The following is a 21194-nucleotide window of genomic DNA, read 5'->3' as shown; positions in this document are numbered from 1 at the left end:
TTTTGTTCATTTTATTAAAATTACCAGAGAAAAGAGTTATGAAATAATATGATGCATGAAAAAATCAAGAAGAGTTATTTGAAAATCAGGCTTGTATATGCTTCAGCTTTCTACAGAGCAGCTACTTATCTGTCTGCATGCCTGCAGGGTACTTGAACTGTGGCATCTGTTTAGCTCAGAAGTTAATGACTATTTTCTATATGGATTATTTTCATAGAGATGTTAAAATCAAATCCCAGCTCAAGGAAAAATAAAGGGGAACTCTTCTTGCTGTGATATCTCTTTTATTTACATGTTTAAGAAGCTAATAGACTGACATCTCTCCTACATGACCTGTATCCTAGAAGTGAAGCTAAGTAGATTCATCTCTATTCGTACTGTTGAGAGAGGAGGTAATGGTATCCTTACATATGTAGCATGTACTTTTGTGCAGTTGAGCATGTAGAGAGTAATACTTACAAATGCATTTTAAGCAGTAAGGGTGGGACTAGTAAATAACTTGTCCGTCACTGTTCTGCAGAAAAAAAAACAAATCTTAAGCAATAAGGTTAAGCCCACAAAGCCAAGGTCTCATGCAGTTTCAAGCACAGGAAGAATTCATTCACAGGTTTGGGCTGGAGAGAAGCCAGCTGCTGAAGCAAGACATTCATCACTGGGAAGAACTCTCTTTTCGCTCAGTGGCTTACTGTGTAATAGTTATGGAAATAAACTTAGAAGAATATATTGTATGTTAAGATGGTAGAATTGATGCTGCCTGCAGGCTATTGCAGTCATTCTTGCTGACATTATCCTGTTTCTATCTGATTGGCTCTGTAGCTCCCAGTATTTTGTAGTAGAGTTTGCCTTACAGGAGCTTTTTGAAAAGAAGCTGAAAAATAGTAAGCTGTGATGTCATAAGTGAGACATCACCCCAGGCAGTGTCTGTTTGTGTTGAGGATTTTGGGGGGTTTATGTCACTGCATGTAATGAAAAGTATGGTACTTATTGGTCTAAGGCGGCTGCAGCAGAACTTAGGGGTTCCCTCCCTCTCCTGTTCATTGAGATTGGTTCCTCCCCTCACAAATTACTGCAGACCATCTGTGTGTGCCTGCACAGCCTGGTTTTCAGGCCTTAGGTGTTGCCCACATTGCAGTTGAGAGGTTCAAGTGCAGCACACAGAAGCCTACCAGAGAAGCTTTAATCTAATTAGCTCGAGTAACAACATTAGCAAAGATGTGATAGAATGAGCATCAGTAATAAATGTACACTGATGTGAAAGCCTGCTAGGAATCCTCAGGACATCTCCGGGTGGCCTGAAACAAAAATATACAAATTTTTAAAACTATTCCCTAAGGCTATTGAAACAGCAGCTTGGCAGTAACTTCAAAGCCCCAAATCACCCCACAATCTTGCCTGTAAAACAATGCTAAAATATTATATAAATAAACTGCTTGTCAAGATCAATTTTTAGTTGTAAAAAACTTTAATTTCCTCCTCGTTGTTTACCAGTCTTTAAAGATCTGTGCACATGGCTATCTCAATTACAGCCAAATCCTCTGTGTTCACTGGCTCCATTATAACAGTCAGTCAAAGCAGGCTTCTCCAACCAGCCCGTCTTCCTGCTGCTGCCTACAGCATTTTGTTACTGGTAGCCTGAGTATCACTCTTCCCTTTTCTTGAGTGGTAGAAGAGTAACACAAGCTGATGAGTCCCGAGTTACTGCATATTCTTTTGTGGAGAAGACAGCCAACTGGCTTAATAAGAAAAATAAGAAAATGATCTCCTAAGTCCCACAGCTCATGTCAATAAGCCACAGGTGTGGAACCAGGGCTTGGATAGGGTTCATTTGAAATATTTTTGTATGGTATACAAAAATCAGAAAAGGCAATTGGAAGATAAAATCTGCATACTGCACCAAAGGCTGTAGATCTTTAAAGCTTTTAAACCAAGAGTCATGAGAGGGAAATGTAAGTTAGTAAGTAAATGTAAGTTATGCAAATAGAATTGGAAAAAGATTTATTTTCTTTTTTTTTTTCTTTCTTTCTTTTTTTTTCAAAATGAGAAAATGAAATTCTTTTTGGGAAGTTACATCTACAAGTTTCATCTTTAGTGTACTGCTTATTATATTATTTTTGAATGAGCATTACTTAACAGGAACATTATCCATTACACCTGCAGCAACAGCAGTAGATCTCATTGTCTCTCCATCTGCAGTCCTCAACATGGGCCACTTCAACAGGTCTGGAATATTTGCTCAATGTATTGTTCAGTCAGCTCTGTATGAAATACCAGGGGATGTTAATGCTAGGATTGCAGAGGGGACAGTGTACACAGGCTCTTTCTCCACTAATCAGGCTTGTAGGCTTTGTAACCAGGCAAATATTCACTGGCAAGGCTTCAAGAGTATTGGGATAAGAGCTTAATTCTTGCTCCTGCATGAACCTCTGGAGAAGCAAACCCAGTTTCTTGGGCTTGGAGACAAAGTCCTGTATGCCATGATTTGCCTGATCCCTTCATTTAGAGTAATATAGAAGAACTTTGTGTTTAAACATACGATGACAATTAAGAAGTCTGCCTCTGAAACAGGCTTTCTGCATGACCTTGATGATCACTTGATGTCTCCTTGCTTGTTTTCTCATCTGTGCAACAGGGAAAATGTTTATTGGCTACACATGGGGCCAGAAAGCTAAATTAATTATTGTTGTAAAGTACTTTGTTACTCTTAGGTAAAAGGTTTCCTACAAGTATGATCTCTGGCTACTTAGTGTCTATATTTCCTTCACTTTTTAGTCATACCCTATCAATTTTACTTCACTAATCCTCTCATCTGGGTATAAAAGATAAAATCAGGAAAAACTAATGACTGCATTACTTAGATTGAATTTGTTTTGGTCTAGATTTCTTTATTTTAAGTATACTTCCACACAACTAACACCAACCCTGGGGGTGTTCAAGGAAAGACTGGATGTTGTGTTGAGGGACATGGTTTAGTGGGAGCTATTGGTAATAGGTGAATGGTTGGACTGGATGATCTTTTAGGTCTTTTCCAACCTTGGTGATTCTATGATTCTATGATTCTATGTTTCTCTTCTTCGGTAACTTTTTATTATGATCTTTTTTCCTTTATATACTGTCTAGGGTATCCATGAGCTCATACAAATGGACTAGACTTTGCACCCCTACCCTTAAATTCTCTTTCATTATCTGTTTGATCTATTTTAATGCCATTCCTCTTTTTTACTTCTCCTCTATTATTTTTTTTTTTCCTTTCACCCTTCAGGAATCACAGATCCACCAACAAAGAATCATTCGTACACATTGTCATCTCTGTGTTCTATGTTACTTTTTTTTTTCTTTTTTTTTTTTTTCCCCCAATGGAACAGGGCACAGTGTGCTGTGCTGGATATCAGAGCAGGATACCTTGGGTGCTCTGAAACCATTTGACTTCACCTTGTGTCATTTCTAGAATGTATTTTCTTTCTCTTAACTACGAGACAAGACAGAAATTTGGCTAGAGTTTGCCTTGTTTCTGAAACACTGTTTAGCTAAGTGCTTCCAGAACATCTGATGCTACTGTTATCATGTACAGCAGGCTGCTGAAAGTGTGAGCTATGAAGGAGGTTATCTAACTCCCCAATACAGGCTTCTTTGAGACTTTAGATAAGGATGTGATTAAAATGTATGTATCCAATTTGTAGAAAGTGGCTGCACTGCAAAAAATGAAATTATAGATTGCATTGTAGGTAAATTCTATGGTGTAATCACTTCAGATGGGTTTGAAGTACCGTTTCCTATACTTGATTCTATACTATTTTTCTGCTCATTACTATTTCTTAGACAAATTGGAATTAAAGTTTCTATGCCTCATTGCTTACCCTAGTCATTTCCTGAAGTTTCAAAAAATGTCATCGAGCATGTCTTTGTTAAAAATAATAATAAGCTGTTAGGCTATCTTATTCAATATGCTCAAGTCAGAAGATACTCGCAATCATTGAATGAATGGGTTTTGTAAGGATGCAGCTTGTTCATTGGAATTTGTTGAGCTCCACAGAATAAGCCAAGTTTGAAGAAAACATATATGTTTAATGACTTTGAAGTTATAGAAACTGAAAGGCTTTTTGATGAATGTGGAGCATGATTTTCTCTGCTCTGTTTGCAGCTTGGATCATGAGGACGATTGACTGAAAATGTTAAAGTGACATTTTCTGAAGCTTAGCTTCAAATTTTGCTTCACAATGGGATGGTGGCAAGAAGTTAAGAAATTTTTAACACTGGGTTTTACTCAAAATGGCCAAGCTTACTATGCCTCTATTTCTGTGAAGATCCTGCCTTGCAAGGACTCAGATTTCCTGGATTTTGTATTGCATTTTAGAAAACTCTTGGCCAGATTCTGGAGAGCACGTGTCCATATGTCATCAAGCTCTTAGTCCTTTTGTATAACATAGCAGCAGTGACTGGGAAGTGTTTATGTCCTTGCCTAATATTTCCTGCAACAGACAAGTGCCTTGAAAAGAAGCAAATTTTGTCCACCAAGAGAAGTGCATAGGTTGAAATAGAAAATAAGTGGGGATGTTCAGAGAACCAGCTGAGCTTCTAGGTACAGTGAAACATTTTTCCTGTTGTCTCTGAGCAGCATGCTCAGAGCTTTAGCATCACATGTGCCAGGGGCCGGTGCTCTCACCTCAGAGACCACAGTGGTACAAGTGCTGTGCTCCATGAATAATTCTGTGCCTTGCTTATGTAAATGGAAAATATGATGACGGTATGTAATGCTGCATTTTAATATAGAAATGCAGGATGCCAGTTTCAGTGAGACATCCCCTCGGACTTCAGTGTAACCTAATGATGATACACTGGGGTGACTTCTGCTGCCAAGGAGTTCAGTGGTATTCAGCTGGTTAAAGGGATATGAAACTGTATGCTTGCAGTCTTCAGATACAAGTCCTTAAAGAAATATTAATGCTTTGATTAACATTCTTCTTAGATATTTATGATATTTTGCTGAATTGTTGTAGGCCCTCACCTTTTAATGCACTTGTAAGGCTGGATATTTAATGAGTGAAAAAGAGTGTGATATGTGCAAAGTAATATTTAACCCTCCTAATTGCTCTAGATTGTTCCTCTGTTCAGAAAATCTTTATTCATTTATTTATTTGCACAGGGGATTGTCCCTTCCCTCTTCTGAGCTCAACTCTATTTCATTCATTGTATTTCATTGGGAAAATTCTCAGGCTAAACTGTAGACAGTTGTCTGGTTATCTTAATACATAATACTTACATTTTTAATAAGTTTTGAATACAAATACACAGAGAAGTGAATAAATATTTGTATTTGGAATTTGTTTTTTTTTTTAGACAAGGAATTGTTCTTCATATGACTGCATAAGTAACTACACTTTCTAAGGATTTACCAATCAGTCAACAGATTTTGAAAAGTGGATCCTCTTAAATATTAAATGTTAAGCTGTTCTTTTTGTACAGTTCTTTAAGTACAGTGCTTATTGAGACAATGCTTCATTTTTGCTTTTCCGGGTTTAGGAATTTCAGTCAATATTGTATATCAAAAAGCTTCAGAAAATAATGACTGTTTAAATAGAACTACTCAGGTACAAGGCAGGAAAATTAAAATATCACATTTTATCTCTCAACAGATTTTATCTGATTAGTGGTGGTGTTCCTTTCATTATATGTGGGATTACAGCAGCAACCAATATCAATAATTATGGGATTGAAGGCAATGCACCATAGTAAGTACAAGATATTATCATAAAACCTTTAAGGAAAATATTTTTTTATTCTTATGCTGATAAATGTAATACTGACATCATAAAGTATACAGACGTGCCACTTGGGATTGTATTTAATATGAAATTTTATGGGTTAATAGCTATGAAAGCAATAATTTAATCTGGGGCTTGCTGCTTCACTTCCACCAGTTTGACTCCATTGTGGTCAATAGAATCACTTCTCATTTATAGAATCGCTTATCATTCACGCCTCAATAAGTGAGAGGATATTAAAAATTGACTAATGGGTGGCATATTTAATGGGGCCATTAATTACCTTAATGAATTAAAAGTATTTAATTATCTACCTTGAATTGATATTTTCCAGGTAAGTTATTTGAAGTTGGTTTTAAATAGTTACTTCAAAAAAGGACAAGTAAAAATTCCCTTTTTCTTCTCTTGAAAACCAACAATCTTTATTCGTGCTGTATGGAAATTTTCCAGTCACAATGTCTTTCAATGGCGAGATAGCAATCTCATCTACCAGCATATTAGTGTTCAGTATACTTCCACAAGCTGTTCAGGCATCATGTTGTTATTAATTCTTGGCATGAAACATGATATATCAATGAACTGCAATAAGCCTCTCCATAAAATCGTGGCAGAAAGTGAATCAGACTGTAAAGATAAATGCATTCTATGTAAGTGATCAACAAGACAATGACTGATGCACTAATGGCGATATTACTAGACTGCCAGCACCTTGTTGCTAGTTCTCTGGAGGATGTTACTCTTAGTTACTGCTTAGAACATCTACCGTAATGCATTTGAAACTAGTTATGTTCTGGATGAGAAAAATGGAAACTGAAACAGAATGACTTGTAACTGAGCATTTGGCTTCTTAGAAGTATTTTACTGGTAATTAAATTTTAAATTCTGGTAATTAATTAGTACACATAGTGACTGTTTCCCCTGCCTAGGACCCAATTCACATTCATATATTTATTAAAATTTATCAAATTATCCAATCACTTATAATCAACAGTATATTAAAAGACGCTGATGATTTGGCACAGTCAGAGGTTATACTTCCCTAATCATACTAACAATAGCCTATCAATGCCTGGTAACGTAGTCTACTGAAAACAAGGCACAGATGAAGGATGCTTTTAAAACTGAGTAAAAAAACATCTAATTCAACAGACTGTTTGTTTTATGCCTTTCTCATTTTTAATAGTATTAGCACAGAAAAAATGTAGATGTGCAAACTCGAACTTCTTTCTTCTAACGTAATTGATTTTTGAAGTGATCCACAATGAGATTTCACTTGAAGTAAGAACACCCCAAGAGAGTGTTCCACTGGGGAGCATTCCATTTTCCACTTTGCATCAAATATGCAGCATTCAAATGTACTTCAAGTACATTCACATAGCTTTGTGCTCTGTCCTTATTCAATTAAATATAAGTGATAACTTACCTATCTTTTCAAAGATGTATTTCTGGAAACTTTTCATATCCATGTCTGGCAGCAAAATATATGCTCTCTGAAGTGTTTCTAAGTTCATTAATAAATGGATGTACGTTTTTGTTTAATGTTTAGATTTAAAATATATACATGTATATAAGCATTTACACCACAGGTTCTCATAGTGAACATCCATTGGGACTGCATCTTCTTTAGCTGAGAGGTTTTCAGCCTGGGGGATAAATTCATTCTGCCATTTTTAGAACAATAGTAGATGATTCCTGGCTTGACAGGAATGTGATATCAGAAGGTTCCTCACTATATTGGAGGGACTGCAACTAATCACTGATGCCTAAATGAATATGAAGTGTCTCACAGTACCACTTTTAGGGCTGGAGTCCAGCAGTTCGGGAAAGCAACTTCTCTTTCTAGCAATATATGCACTATTTAGTATATAAAAACCCATAACAGTCTGTAACAATGGCTAAAAGCAGATCACAAAGGGTAAAAGCTAGACAAATATTTATACTTGCCCCGCCTCAAACCCAGATTCTCTGAGGGTCCACCTGGGATTTCAACAGCCAGAAGTGTTTTCTTCTATAACTTTTATATTACTAAATCTCTCACCATCAGGAAAGTCTTGTTAGACTGCTGCTAAATTATGCAGCTGAGTGAGACTTGTTCAGCTTATACTGGCCTGTGAACTACTTTAAGCTACTCTGAAACAGTTATGGTTTTATTATTTAAACCCTAGCAAATAATAATCTTATATAATATTATGCTAGCAGTGCATCACAAAGAGACCTTAATTTTTCTAATAGCATTCAAGTTTATATAAATCAACTTCCAGGAATTTTAGAAACTGTTGTGAACTCAGAAATGTCATATAACTCCTGGGCCTGCTCACTGTGGAGACTGCAACTAGAACTTTTTTCAATCTCCTCCTGTTACTCCAGCTGTTCTCTACTTCAGCAACAAGAAAATTCCTTAAGAACAATCTTTAAGCTTGAGAATTTACACCAGTGTTAATCGGTACAAACCACTGAAATCTGAAAATTTCCTTTGCTTGCACAGATTGTATAAAGTATGCTTCATTTGCTTTTTAATGAAAGTATTAGAGCTGACATTTTTAATAGGGGAGAAAGTGTTGACATAAATGTCTCAAACTTCAGTAGAATTCTAGATTCTAAACGGATCTATATTTCTTGGAAATTTTCATCTTTAATATGCTCTGAATTGTAGTAGATGTTTTATTCTATTGAAAAATAGGAGAGTTGTCATGGTTTAATTGATATTAAAGATACACTTTAACTCCAGAGAAACCTATCCAAACTTCTAAGGTATTGTCAGGCCATCTGTGTCAGCAAGAAAGCTCAGTTTCACTTCCGTATGTTGGTATGTTGTCCTGCACATCTAACTTGACCTACAGTATGTTCTTTACTGTCTCTCTTTTTGTTGTTTCCAGTTGCTGGATGGCATGGGAGCCTAGTCTTGGTGCTTTTTATGGGCCAGTAGCATTCATTGTGCTAGTTACCTGTATTTATTTTCTCTGCACCTACATTCAACTGAAGCGCCATCCTGAACGCAAATACGAGTTAAAGGAAAGGACAGAAGATCCGCAGAGAATGCCAAGTACTGAAGTGGGCCATGGTCACATGACAGATGCTGCGTCCGTTCCCCAGGCAGCCTGCTCCATGATTTCTTCTTCCTTACTGGAAAATGAGCATTCATTTAAGGCTCAGCTTCGAGCTGCAGCATTCACTTTGTTCCTGTTTACTGCCACTTGGACCTTTGGAGCACTTGCAGTATCTCAAGGTCATTTCTTGGATATGATATTTAGCTGTCTATATGGAGCCTTCTGTGTGACCTTGGGGCTTTTCATCCTTATCCATCACTGTGCAAAGCGAGATGATGTATGGCATTGCTGGTGGTCCTGTTGTCCATCTAGGAGAAACACCTATTCTGTCCAAGTTAATGTGCGCCCAAAAGTCAACGTCAATGGGGACACTCAAGTTCATGCATCTTGTCTTCAGGAATCACCGTGTCCCAATAAATCAGCTGTGTTTAATCATCCAGCTGCTAGCCACTGCAAACTCACTAACCTCCAAGCGGCTCAAAATCACGTTAACTGCCTTTCTCCCGTGACACCATGTTGTGCAAAAATGCACTGTGACCAGCTACTTGATGATGAAGCTCACATTCATGTCCACAACGAGGGAAGCTTCAGACCCAATATGCACATTCATAGATGTCTGAAAAGCAGAACTAAGCCACGTTATTTCAGTCGGCATAGATCAGCAGGTGAAAGAGAATACGCCTACCATATTCCTTCAAGTATTGATGGCAGCATCCACAGCTCACATACAGACAGCCCCCACAGTACACATGATAGCCAGTCGGGTCACAGACGGGCCTGCTGCTCGAAAAGCGATCCATATCCTACTGTCAACCAGCCCGAAAGTAGCGATGCAAGTACTGTCATATATAGTTGTACTAAAAAGCCAGAAAGTGACACTGTGCACCATCCAGCTCATTTTGAAATGCATCCACGGACACAGTCATTGCCATTTAATACAACAAATCATAATGGGATTCTCAAGGGAAACGTGCACGAAGCCATGATATACAGCTCAGATAGTACAGGAAATATCAAAACAGGCCCTTGGAAAAATGAAACTACTGTGTAGTTCATGGGCCATCATAATGTCTTTTCTCCACCTAAACATCATTAAATTTGCTTTTATTCAAACCTAAATAAGATGACATAGTCGTGTAGTTCATCAGCAAATTGTACAGCCTTTCCATCTTTATTTCCATTTTCGTAATGAGAGTATAAAAAAGAGAGATTGTGAGTTTTGGAAGTGAAGTTATTTTTAAAAGAAAGTTATAAAAATAATTCTGAAAGATAATTAGAAGATAAAGTGTAGACAACTGAATAAGAGAGGCAATATCCTTTTGTTGCACAGAACATCTATTTAGAAATACATTGTTGTCATTCATTATTCTCACTTTTGTTCTGTAGTAATTTCAGATGACTTTTATAAGCATATCAGCATCTTAAACTTTTACTTATTTATTTTTGTAGCAAAATATTATTACTGTGCCATGGATTTTAATCAGAAGTGACTATGGTAGAAACGATAAACAGGATTTTATAAAATTACAGCTTTTTAGAAGTACAAAAGTGATACTGCCTCTAACAATCTTCTGTAGCATATGGCCTGTAAAGTCGTGTAATGTACAGTCTCTGTTATGTCCTTTTTCTTGTTGGAGAGAAGTGCTAGGTAATGTCTCTGTTACATCTATGGTGCTGTATTGGTTGTATTTTGCATGACATATGTCAGGATATACCATTTGCTGTTTTATAGTGTTACATGTGTTTAAAAAAAGAACAAAAAAAAGTGTTGTACAAGGCTGTGAAAAACCCTATTGATATTAATCTAGAGCATTATAAATCTACAGGAAAAAAAATCACTCTGCACTAGTTTAAGTGGCACAATCCTTCGTATAAGGTTATATGATAGCTTTGATAAGGGTCCACTCTAATGTCTTTACAGAGCATGCACTACTCATAGTATGTGACACTGTGCGGTGTAATAGCAACTGTCTCAACAAGTTTTACACTCCTTTGTAAAGTATGCCTTTTGAACAAATCTGTAAGCTGTTCCCCAATAACCTTTCCACATCTGTTAAGGTAGAGCAGTTTTATCATTAACTCTTTGAGGACTACAGTTATTTTCTTAAAAATAGCTTATTCTAATTCAGAGACTGTAAATATGATGTTGTCTATTTAGTTACACGCTCAATGTAGTCCAGAGTTGCCAGGAAAGAGAAGGTTCAATCATACACCAAAACCACACCTTTCTAATTTCACCTCTTCCTTTCTGAAAATCTGTCTCCTCTCCTAGCAAATTTCAGATTGTCTTCATTCTTTAATGCAAATTTGACCTTCAGTGAACTTCTTTATGTTCATGATTTCTGCTTAATTGTAGGGCATCCCAGGGTCAGTAACACTCTCTATTAACAACGCTTAACAAGGCTTCCTATGACAAGAAATTTTTTTCATGTTTCCATGAACATCTGGACACAAAGCATCAACTCACAGTACAGAACTACATCATAATGATCCTTATATGAAATAAAATGGCTTTTTTCAGATAGGAATGGTGCAGAATGATAATGAACCGCATGAAGTGAATAGGAGCATAGAGCTGAGAGAGAAATGTCTACAGTGAAAAGTGAGCAGTGTACCCATAAATAAGAGAAAAAGCACAATTCTGTATGGCCACAAGAGAAAGTTTGCTCTCATGTCTTAGCACAGGCTTACGTAATTGTTATATTGCTGCAGAGAGGAAATAGAAAAATCTCTAGAAAGGTCATCAGTCTGTGATTCTCTGTGCATATTTTGCAGAAATCTCCATGTACTTCCACTTATTCGTTGGTTGTTTTTTTGTGTTTTTTTGTTTTGTTTTGTTTGTTTGTTTGTTTGATTAAATTTTGAGTTTATTAGTCTCTACCTTTTTTTTTTTTTTAGTATGTAGGAATGCATTTCCTAATAGTGTACATAAAGATGACAATTATAATTGTTAGAATGTTCTAAAAACATGTAAGTCAGATGAATGTGTTCTGCAGTGTTGCAGGTGGGAATTAGTACTCAAAGGGTTAATGCTCAGTATCTGAGTGCAAGAAATCTTGTTTTTCTGTATTTTTGTAAATTTGAAATATATATTGTAAACTCCAGCAGTGCAATGTATCCATCTCAGATTGTGTATTTTTAAAAGGTGAGCAAGAAGAATGCACTAGGTGGTTGTCTAATTTTAAGCCAATAGACAATAGCTTCATGACTGCTTCTTTAGCTAATACAAAACAACAACAAAAAAAGAAATGCCTGAGCTTTATTATGTATATGCTGTATATGCTTGGACTGTCTCTAAACTAAAATACAGTATTTTTCTTTGTTTGCATAAAGAAATATTTTCTGTTCAGTAATTATTTTCTTTTCATCTTACTTTTACTCATTCCACATAGACAGTGAGCCCTAAGCAAGCATAGACATAATGTGAAATACCACTTCTCTGTGTCTCAGCACTATGTATATGTATATTCTGTACTAGCAAAATCCTAGGGAGTCTGTAGACCATTATGCAAAATGTTATACACACACACAGACACACACAGACACACACAACACACACACAGAGCCAAGTGACGTACTCACTCTGCAAGAACCTACTCAGTGAGCTCCTCTATTCAGCTCATGTTTTTATCACCTCTGTTATTTCATCTGAGAGGCTTATTCAGTCTTCATAATGGCTTACAAAAGGGTAAATAGGTGCTGCTTTCCACAGAATATCTTGTGTGATAAAACCCTCTGGAATTTGAACATAAAATATTAAAACACCTTTCTTATGTGGTAAAAAATTAATTTAGTGACTATTTCTGGGCTAATTTGGAAGAAATGTGTTATGCAATAATCTGTTTGCATATTATTTTTTCAGAAGATATATGGTATAACTACAGAGTAGGAGAACATGGTATTGAATAAATATAAAAATGTTTTGTAACATCAAATTTGACCAAAATGCTTTTTGTGCTTTTGACTTTTTTTTTCCTTATGATAAAGGAGATAATTTCAGTGCTTTGGGAGTCTGGCTTTGTTTTATTGTGTGTTTTTGGTCCATTGCAGTCAGTGAGCCATCACTACTTTACCTGATTTTCTTTCCTATAAAAATAAAGTCAATGAAATAACAGGAATTTAAGAGATATATTGTCCTAGCAAATTCCTTCTGGACATAAACATGTAATGTGCTTCAATGTCAGCACTAGTTTTGGTGATTCATTTTTGACATAAAAATGACTGAACAGACTTTTACCATTCACCTTCTGTCTGAGATTAAACAGGAGAAATTTCATCCACCAAAAGATCATTTTGAAGAACAATGCAATCAACATAAATCTGAAGTTATTGTTACAGTACTACGAGGATAAAAATGGGCGCTGGTGCTGTATGCGGTGCTCTTCTCTGGGTACAGAAATGACCCAATTTCAGATCATCAACCTGACTCCATTTTAAATCACAGAGACTATATACAAGAAGAACTCATACCCAGCCTCATTTAAAAAAGTTATGTCAGCTTACCTACAACATCTGGTTTGCTGGAATGAGAGTGAAAGAGCAAAACAGATTTTGTCATCAGAAAAGCCTGAGTTAGAGGAAAGATTTTTGGATGCTCTGTCACAAAGCTGTTTTAGGTTCACTGCATGTGGTAACATGAGCTGAACCATCCCGGATGCACTGAAGATTTTAATATGCTCTTGGACAGAAATCATCAGGACATACAAAGCTGACTGTGACTTCTCAGAGTTGGAGGTATTTTCCTCTGAAAATTAGATTCCAGAAAGAATGACTTACTTGTTTTTTCACAATGAAGAGACTGACATGGGAGCCTTGTCCACTCAACTATTTGAAAGCAAAGCTGACATCAGGAGCAGGCCAGTAATCTTTTTAACATAGCATCTTTGTTACATGGAAACACAAGGAAGGAAGGAGGGTTTGATTCTATCTGTGAAGGAGGTTACCCATAATCTCACTGAGCTTTTGTTGCCTGTGCCAAGGAATGTCAGGCCTATAAAGGCACAAGCAGCTCAGTAGCTTTGCAGAAATGTAGAAGTTCCTGTAGCAGCATCCTCTAGTTCACAGAGAAACTATGCGTGGCAGCTGGATCAATCAGCGTCCATCAGGCTGACTGGCTTCAGTTAAGCAATTTGTAACTGTGCTCTAGGCAGTCCTTACGCACTTAGTTAACTCTGCTATGAAGGGAGCTTTTGGTTTGGATTTTCTTCTGCCTCACTGAAAATTTACAGCTTGGTTGGATATTTTTTAATTAAAAATTTAATTGCTAAGAAGAAAACTTACGCTATAGATTACTATGACTACGTGAATCTTCCTTTTTTATTCCATTATTAGTAGGTTTGCCAAAGTGCAAGTTAATTCCTATTTACTTATCCTAACAGTCTATTATCTGGATTTTCAGAAGCCAAACAAACATTAAGTCAAGGATGGTGTTATAGGGCTCAGTTCTCTGCAAGCAGGGTTGAGATCTGGTTTGCAAGCTCTAGAGCAGTTCAACCTCAGACCAATATTGTGCCTTAGGGTTGTGCAGCTGGTCATGCCTGAGAGGTAATGTTTTTTTGTAAACATGGTGTCTGTATACCCCATAGGTACTTCTGTCTCTTCGCATTTTGATCTGTTTGAGCTCTGTGTTGCCTTGCAGTCTGAACAGCAAAATGACTGACTGTTCCCATCAGCCTGTCTCTCAGCTCCAGCTGTTCCCTTAAGCTGCAGTGAAATGTTGAGCAAGTTTGTCCAGCATGGTCAGTGTTTTCATTTATTCCTTTATTCATTTCACACTATACTCAGCAACACCTGAGGAAGGCAGCAAGAGGAGCTTATTTTAGGGTTAAGGGAGAAATTTGGGAGAAGACAAAGCAATAAAATCTGATGGGTTTACCCATGATTCAGATTCTTGTCATAGGACTCCTTTTTGTTAGCCTATTTGTCACTGAGCTGTAAGCACTTGCAGTCATTTATTCCCCAATTCTTTCCATTGCAAGACTTTGCCCTCTACTCATTAGAACATAGCTGAAACTTAGCTATGTAGCTTGTTTTATATCCTCAGCAATCACTGTCCTCAGAGTAGTTTAGAGAGTTCAGCTGCCCAAAGGATGCAGTGTTTTCACCAGAGACTTCAGGAAAGAACATTTGTCCACAGTAACTCCTTTTGGTGATATTTGAATGGTTCTGTCTGCAGGGCTAGGTATTTGAAAACCTTGCAAAGGATGGCTTTTATAAGGGCACATTTTGCTCTTTCTAGAAAGTAACCAGTTCTGTACAGATGATAATTTTAGCTACCAAAAATATCTCAGTATACTACCAGCCTTTCTTCAGATTCATGTGCCATGAGTGGGGCTACACTCACTGATCACATTGTGCTACAAATTACAGGAATGCTGTAGCACCTGGAGGACCCACTCTATAAATGATTGACTTCAACTGGAATTAGAATGAAAGGCAGGGAGCTTTGGTTCTCTTCTCCTCTGCTAAACTCTCCAGCTTGCCCTCTCTTAGAGACACCAAGATGGCAGTTTTGGAGGAGGAAAACTGAAGAGATTGAGCTTCCAGCAGTAGATCGTGTTGAATGAAACAAGCTAACTAGTAGGAGAGAAGCTGGTATATGCTGGAAACTGCAACAAGCTGGCTTAGGGGACTGTTTGAAGCTGGAGGGGTAAGGAGGCTCACAGTGTTGATAAAATGAACTGGGAAGTAAGGAAGAAACCATGACCAAATTGATAATGAAGAAGGGAGAATTTGGTGAAACAAGTGTCCATCCTTGTTTCCAGGCTGGATATGTAAGTTAAGCTTTGTGATTTCTCTATAGTCAGTAAACATCTGAAAACCCACTAGCAAATTGCCTATTCTCTTATAATGTTGATCCTCATAATAAATGACAGCATATTAGTGCTGTCAGCTATTCCATTAGCATAAGTGTCAGAAATCTCTGTAATGGATCACAGATGCTCACAGCTGTTGATTAACCAGATAGTGCTTCATGTGCCACATGATAGAATTTCTTTGTCTTTAATGGGCTCTTTCAAAATCCAGGCACTCTCACAAAAAAAGCCAACCAATTTCAAACAGTACTGGTGAGGCTCAAACTCAGACAAAGCAAATCGAGAATGTGTTAGAAGTAAGGCTGCTTTTGGAACTTCCAGCTGGCAGCTTGGCTCTGTCTTTTGATGTTGTTTTTAACCTTTTGAGTGCATTCTCCTTCCTAACACCTTGTCTCTGACTGACCTTGGCCTTCTTTTCCCAACCTGACTTTTCTACCCTTCCCTGTGCCGAGCGCTAGAAACAAAGTAGCTGGGAAGACTTCTTTCCTTTAAACTTATCCTGCTTTGGGACTCTTTTGAAAAGGATTTGAGGAGGTGTAGGACTCTAGCAACTCATGCTGATGTAAAGGCTGCCTGCAAATGTCATCTTCCCCTGCAGCAGATCTGTGTCTGGAAATCTTCCAGCTAGAATAGATAGCAGAGGCTGCTGAGAAGGGCACACGTGCATGATTCTCTATGCTGCGTGTTGTGCTAACTTTGGGCAGTAAGGAGTGGGCATGCTTTAATTCTGGGCACCACACAACAGCCTCCTTAAGCCCACAGCTGCCTAACAGAAGGGAGAGAGCTTCAGCATAGAAATGTGCACCTTAGTCTCTGTTTGTTACACAAAGGTGTGAACTCCAGGAAGGTCCTCTCCCCCCAAGCACTTGGTGCCCCATTGCTAATCTCAAGCCCATTGCCTAAACCAACAGCTGGGAAGCCCCGGGTGCCATAATGTGGGATGGTGTGAGGATGCATTATCAGCATTGACGACTGGTTTCTCTATCTTGTGTGATACCTACAGAAGCTTTCCCAACACTTATACATGGAGAGGGAAAAAAAAAGCATGGCAGAGAGAGTTACGTTAGCAGTTCATCCCTACTGGGATAGTAAGGGGACTATTTTAAGTGCAGCAAGAGCTAAACAAACCTCCAGCCATTCTCAGTACAGAAGCCTTAATTCCAGCATTATAACAACGTTGTATTCCACCTGACAGTGCAGCACAGGCAACGTGACATACAGTCAAGGACTATAGTACATTGAAAGTAAGTACACTTCACACACAGTGCTCTTCTCCTGGGTAAAAAAAAAGCTGTATGCAGTTGTACAGTAGAAATATTTTCTGCATTCTCTGATACATGGGTGGATTGGTTTAAATTAAGGATCTGTTTGGTTTGGATGTGCAGTTAAATATTTTTGTAATATTTGAAAACAGAAAGATACATTTTTATTATTATTATTTCTTGGCCCAAAGAAAGCTAATCATCAGTATTACACTGAGATGTTATTTTTCTTCAGTGTGTAGCTAATACAAAGCTGGAGAGGTGTATGACAGTGTACTACAACAACAGCGAAAAGCAACCATGGAAAATGGAAGAAGTCCCCTTGCTGTCAGTGGTTCAGAGTTTTACCTACAAGGGGGCATTCTAGATCGTGCCATCTACTTCATTAGCCCATTCATCTCCTCACTGTGCTATTAAGTTTCAATCTCTTAACAAAGCTGGGGAGATTAGAATATGCCAATCAAATTCAGTATGGTTTGAACAGTCTCTGGTCTAAGTGGCTTATGTAGATCATTATAGACTTTTGCAGAGAAACTGCTGATAGAGACAAAACATACAGGATGTGATTTCAAAGGCCTTGGAGCTGTAGGATGAGAAATCTTTAGCAAGAGTCCTTTTACTTAGACAAAGTAAAAATAAAATATCTTATGTAGGATATAAGGAGGCTTGAATTTAAATTGGTGAAATGATGAAAGAGACCAACAAAACAGCATTTTGAACATTTTGAGCTCAGCACAGGCTATCCCTCCTCATGTAACCACTGCTAGGGGATGTTTAATTTATGCAGTCTTTAGTCAAACTTTTTTTCACTTTATTTAGACATAGAGTTGAAATCGGTCTCCATGGGCCCTGCACTGAAAGTACAGTGCACAGAAAGACACAGTGTTCTGTTCAGAACCCAGTCTGAAAACTGATGAACTGCAAACCTCATTAAATGCAGGCTCTCTGTTGCAGGAGGGGACCACATGTCCTGGCACACATCCACGCTGCCAAGAGCCTAGAGGAAAGGTGAGTGGGAGCGAAAGGGAAATGAGGCACAAAGGGGAGGAGGGTGTTATGATGGACTATCAAATGAATACAAGTGGCAGCAGAAATGGTATGGCCACAAGTCCGGGTTGAGTAAAGCAGTGTGTTGAGCTGGGGAGGTAAGCCTGCTCCAGTTATGTTGTTAATTCCAAGAAGACACCAAAAGATCAATATTTGGACAGTAGCTTCAAAGTGGAGCTGAAAGCTGGAAATACGCATCAAGCTGAAAGCATACAATATGTTCAAGCTGTGGGGAAAAAGCTCATTTGGTTATTGTCCACAGGTACCTATCTGGGTAGAAACTGCCAGACAGAACATTCCTTAACAGAGCAGGAAGGTACTCAAACATTGGTGTCCAACCTTCTGGCTTGCCTGGGCTGCAGTGAGTAAAGAGGAATGGCCTTGGGTTGTATATCTGTAAGTTGCTCCAAAAGCAATGCCATGGAAACTACAAAGGTACAAAGAGCACAATAGCACTTTTTAATAGAGAAAATTCTGAGCTACAAACCACTATTTCTCAATATACTCTTTAGCTATTTTAGCTAATTAGCTGCACTTTTACCAGCAGTGAACAAGAGCCTACATACCACACTTGTAAACATCTGCACCAGTGGAAGTGACCCACTGTCGCTGCAGCTGAAATGCATGACCTGCTGCCTCATTGTGCTCGCATCCACTGGTTGGTCATCATAGATATTCCCTAAGCATCGGTGAATGTCAGTGGGTGCCATTTTTTTGTTCGTTTGGTTGTTTTTTTGGTTGTTTTTGCATGGAGGAATTCAGTGATACACCTTTGTTCCATTCACACTTCCATGTCATACACCATTTGTCAGACTGCCCCTCTCCTGCCATCTGTCACACAGCAACAAAGTGTAAGTGGATATTGGCAGGAAAGTTCAACCTCTATTCCATACCACCAACATCCACCTCTGATATGGTGGACCAACATAACAAAACAGCAGGCATTACTTTCGGAGCAGTCCTTGTAAAATATACAATATTGTTAATATATAAGTAAGAAAACATTGATTTTTAATATTTTAATTATATAAAAAAATTAACAAAAAACAAAAACATTAAAATAGTTGCATATTTGACATTGTTTTTGTGAAACTAAGTATTAGTGTTGTTCAATGGAAGTAGCTGCAAATATTCATGAGTTCTTGAGATGCTCATCAGATATTTTGGATGAAATTTTACTCTTGTACTTCGTCCTTGACAATTGTTCACAAAAGTGTGTAATGCCAAAAAGTGATGACATGAGTAAGACATGTCTGTGGAGTGAGGGATATTATTCTCTGGCCAGAGGTCTTATGAAAATCTGGTGAAGAGACGTGATCAGATTTTTGAGTTGAATATCTGATTGCAACTCTATACATTCCATTTGAAAACTTACAGGTCATGTATTTGTATCAACTGAAAATGGTGTTATAAACATAAATCAATTATTTTGTTTTTATTTTTGTAGTCTTGAAACCTATTCTCAAACTCCTGCACCCCATGCCCAGTGCTTCTTCTCACCTCTCCTACTCTCTATTGTCAGACTTTGGTTCCTGCCTTCAGCCGCTGCTGTAATCCCTCTAGCTTTTTTGTGTCCTTCTGGAAAGGCAGTGCAGGTTCAGTGCTGACCTCAGCTTACCTGACAGCCCCAGGTCCTGTGCTCTCAGGGCGGTGTCACAGCTGTCATCTGAAACGCTATTTGCTGTCTTTTCCTCTTTCCTCCTAGATGTGGATTTGTCCAGGGAGATAATTAAGCACAATTCCCCACGCCTCCTCCATTCCCCTGCATGATGCAGCATGCTGGGTGCTGTGATGTGATTGCCTGCCTCTTTCTGAGGCACCTTGTGTAACTGCAGTCCCAGGCATCCATCCAGTTTTTCTCTGCTTTATTCTTTCTCTCTGACAGTGCTCCTGCTGTGAAGCTTGGTTATATCTATTATTTGCTGTGGAACATTCACACATGGGAAAGGTTGTTCTGATTACAGACCTGTGGGAAAGTGTTTGGTCACTGTTCTTTCTCACAGTAATTATGTTATTTTCCTAGTAACTAATTGGGGATGAATACTGAAACACAAGCACTGCAGCTGACTTAGGAATGTTCTCTGCTGACACTCCCCAATACACCAGTGTTGTGCAGATCAACCCAAAAATTTTATTTTTCTTTGCTACTCTAAGGTAATTGCCTGTGTTCTTCCTTTCCCACTGCTGTGCTGTCCCTGAAGCTCCTTGCTATATCTTGGTTCTTATTTTCTCTCTCACACATTTGTCTCTGCAGCTTTGAGACAGCATCCAGATGGTCTGCTCCTTACTGAGCCCTTTCTGGAAGGAGCTCTGCTCCTGTCACTCACAGGAGGAGGATGCTGGCCTGAGAGTGGCTGCAGAGCAGAGAGCTTTTCCCTGGCAGTTTGGATAGAGCTACACTGGCAAGAGAGAGAGATTTGTTTGTGTTAAGTATATAGATGTGTAATTTGTGTTTGTGTGGAGATGCATATGGACGTATAAACAAACTATGGAGAACAAAAGGCATCAACGTACTGTTTGTTGCCTCCCCCTTCCCAGATTTGAGCAAGCAGCCTGTGTTTTCAGAACATGTTTTCTAACCTGAAGCTCTACCAGTATTTGCAGGATTTCCTACTGGTTTTAAATGGAACCTACAATTTTCTAAGTGTGACAGGTATTCAGGCTCTGCAGCAAAGTAACCAACTGTGTGTAACAGCCTCAGAAGCTTTTCCAGTGCCCGGGCAGGTGCTCTCACTGTAAGTACCTTCCCAGAGATATGGGAAATACTAAAGTTCATCAGAGAGAAGGAAAAAGTTCCTAAAGGTGATATTTCAATTCCAATTTTGAACTGGTTGGACAAAATTAGACCTAATTTTCTATATACACTCCTGATGTATGTTAGGAACTTTAAATTCCTTTTACCAAATTCCTTTTCTATGGAGATTTCTTGGTTTATAAGCACAACCTGCTACTATGCAGTATTTCTAGAGAACTGAAGACACGTTTCAAATTTAAATTATTTGTGATGCATGTAATCTAAAAATGGAAATGCCTTTACAAACCATACGATGCTGATGATTTCTCAAGTGAAGAGTTAAGTGAGTCAGTCTATCTGGTCTTAACAATTAGGGGCAGAAATCATTAATAATTTAATTCAATTATAACAACTCCTTTGACTATGGCTGGTGTAGTAAATTGCAAATATGAAATGCTCACACAATAATTGTTCTGAAGATCATTCAGGACAAATAAGACCGGAAAAGATGTTAAATCTCTTAAAGGACT

The 21194-nt window shown here is 38.1% G+C and overlaps 1 protein-coding gene across 1 annotated transcript in view; it reads left to right on the top strand.

The window, feature by feature from the left end:
* Nucleotides 1-9857, top strand: part of LOC306946366 (adhesion G protein-coupled receptor A3-like) — a gene marked incomplete at both ends in the record, with an annotated part of 255599 nt that extends 245742 nt beyond the window's left edge. The window contains 2 exons of the mRNA XM_079535384.1: nucleotides 5631-5726; nucleotides 8636-9857. Of these exons, the coding sequence (XP_079391510.1) occupies nucleotides 5631-5726; nucleotides 8636-9857 (1318 nt within the window). The remainder of the gene's footprint in view (nucleotides 1-5630; nucleotides 5727-8635) is intronic.
* Between the last annotated feature and the right edge of the window lie 11337 nt (nucleotides 9858-21194).

This window comes from Tetrao urogallus, assembly GCF_951394365.1.
Source record: "Tetrao urogallus genome assembly, chromosome: 5".
Lineage (NCBI taxonomy): Eukaryota > Metazoa > Chordata > Aves > Galliformes > Phasianidae > Tetrao > Tetrao urogallus.
Note: the sequence above shows the minus strand (reverse complement) of the source record. Positions and strands in the feature narration are given on the sequence as shown.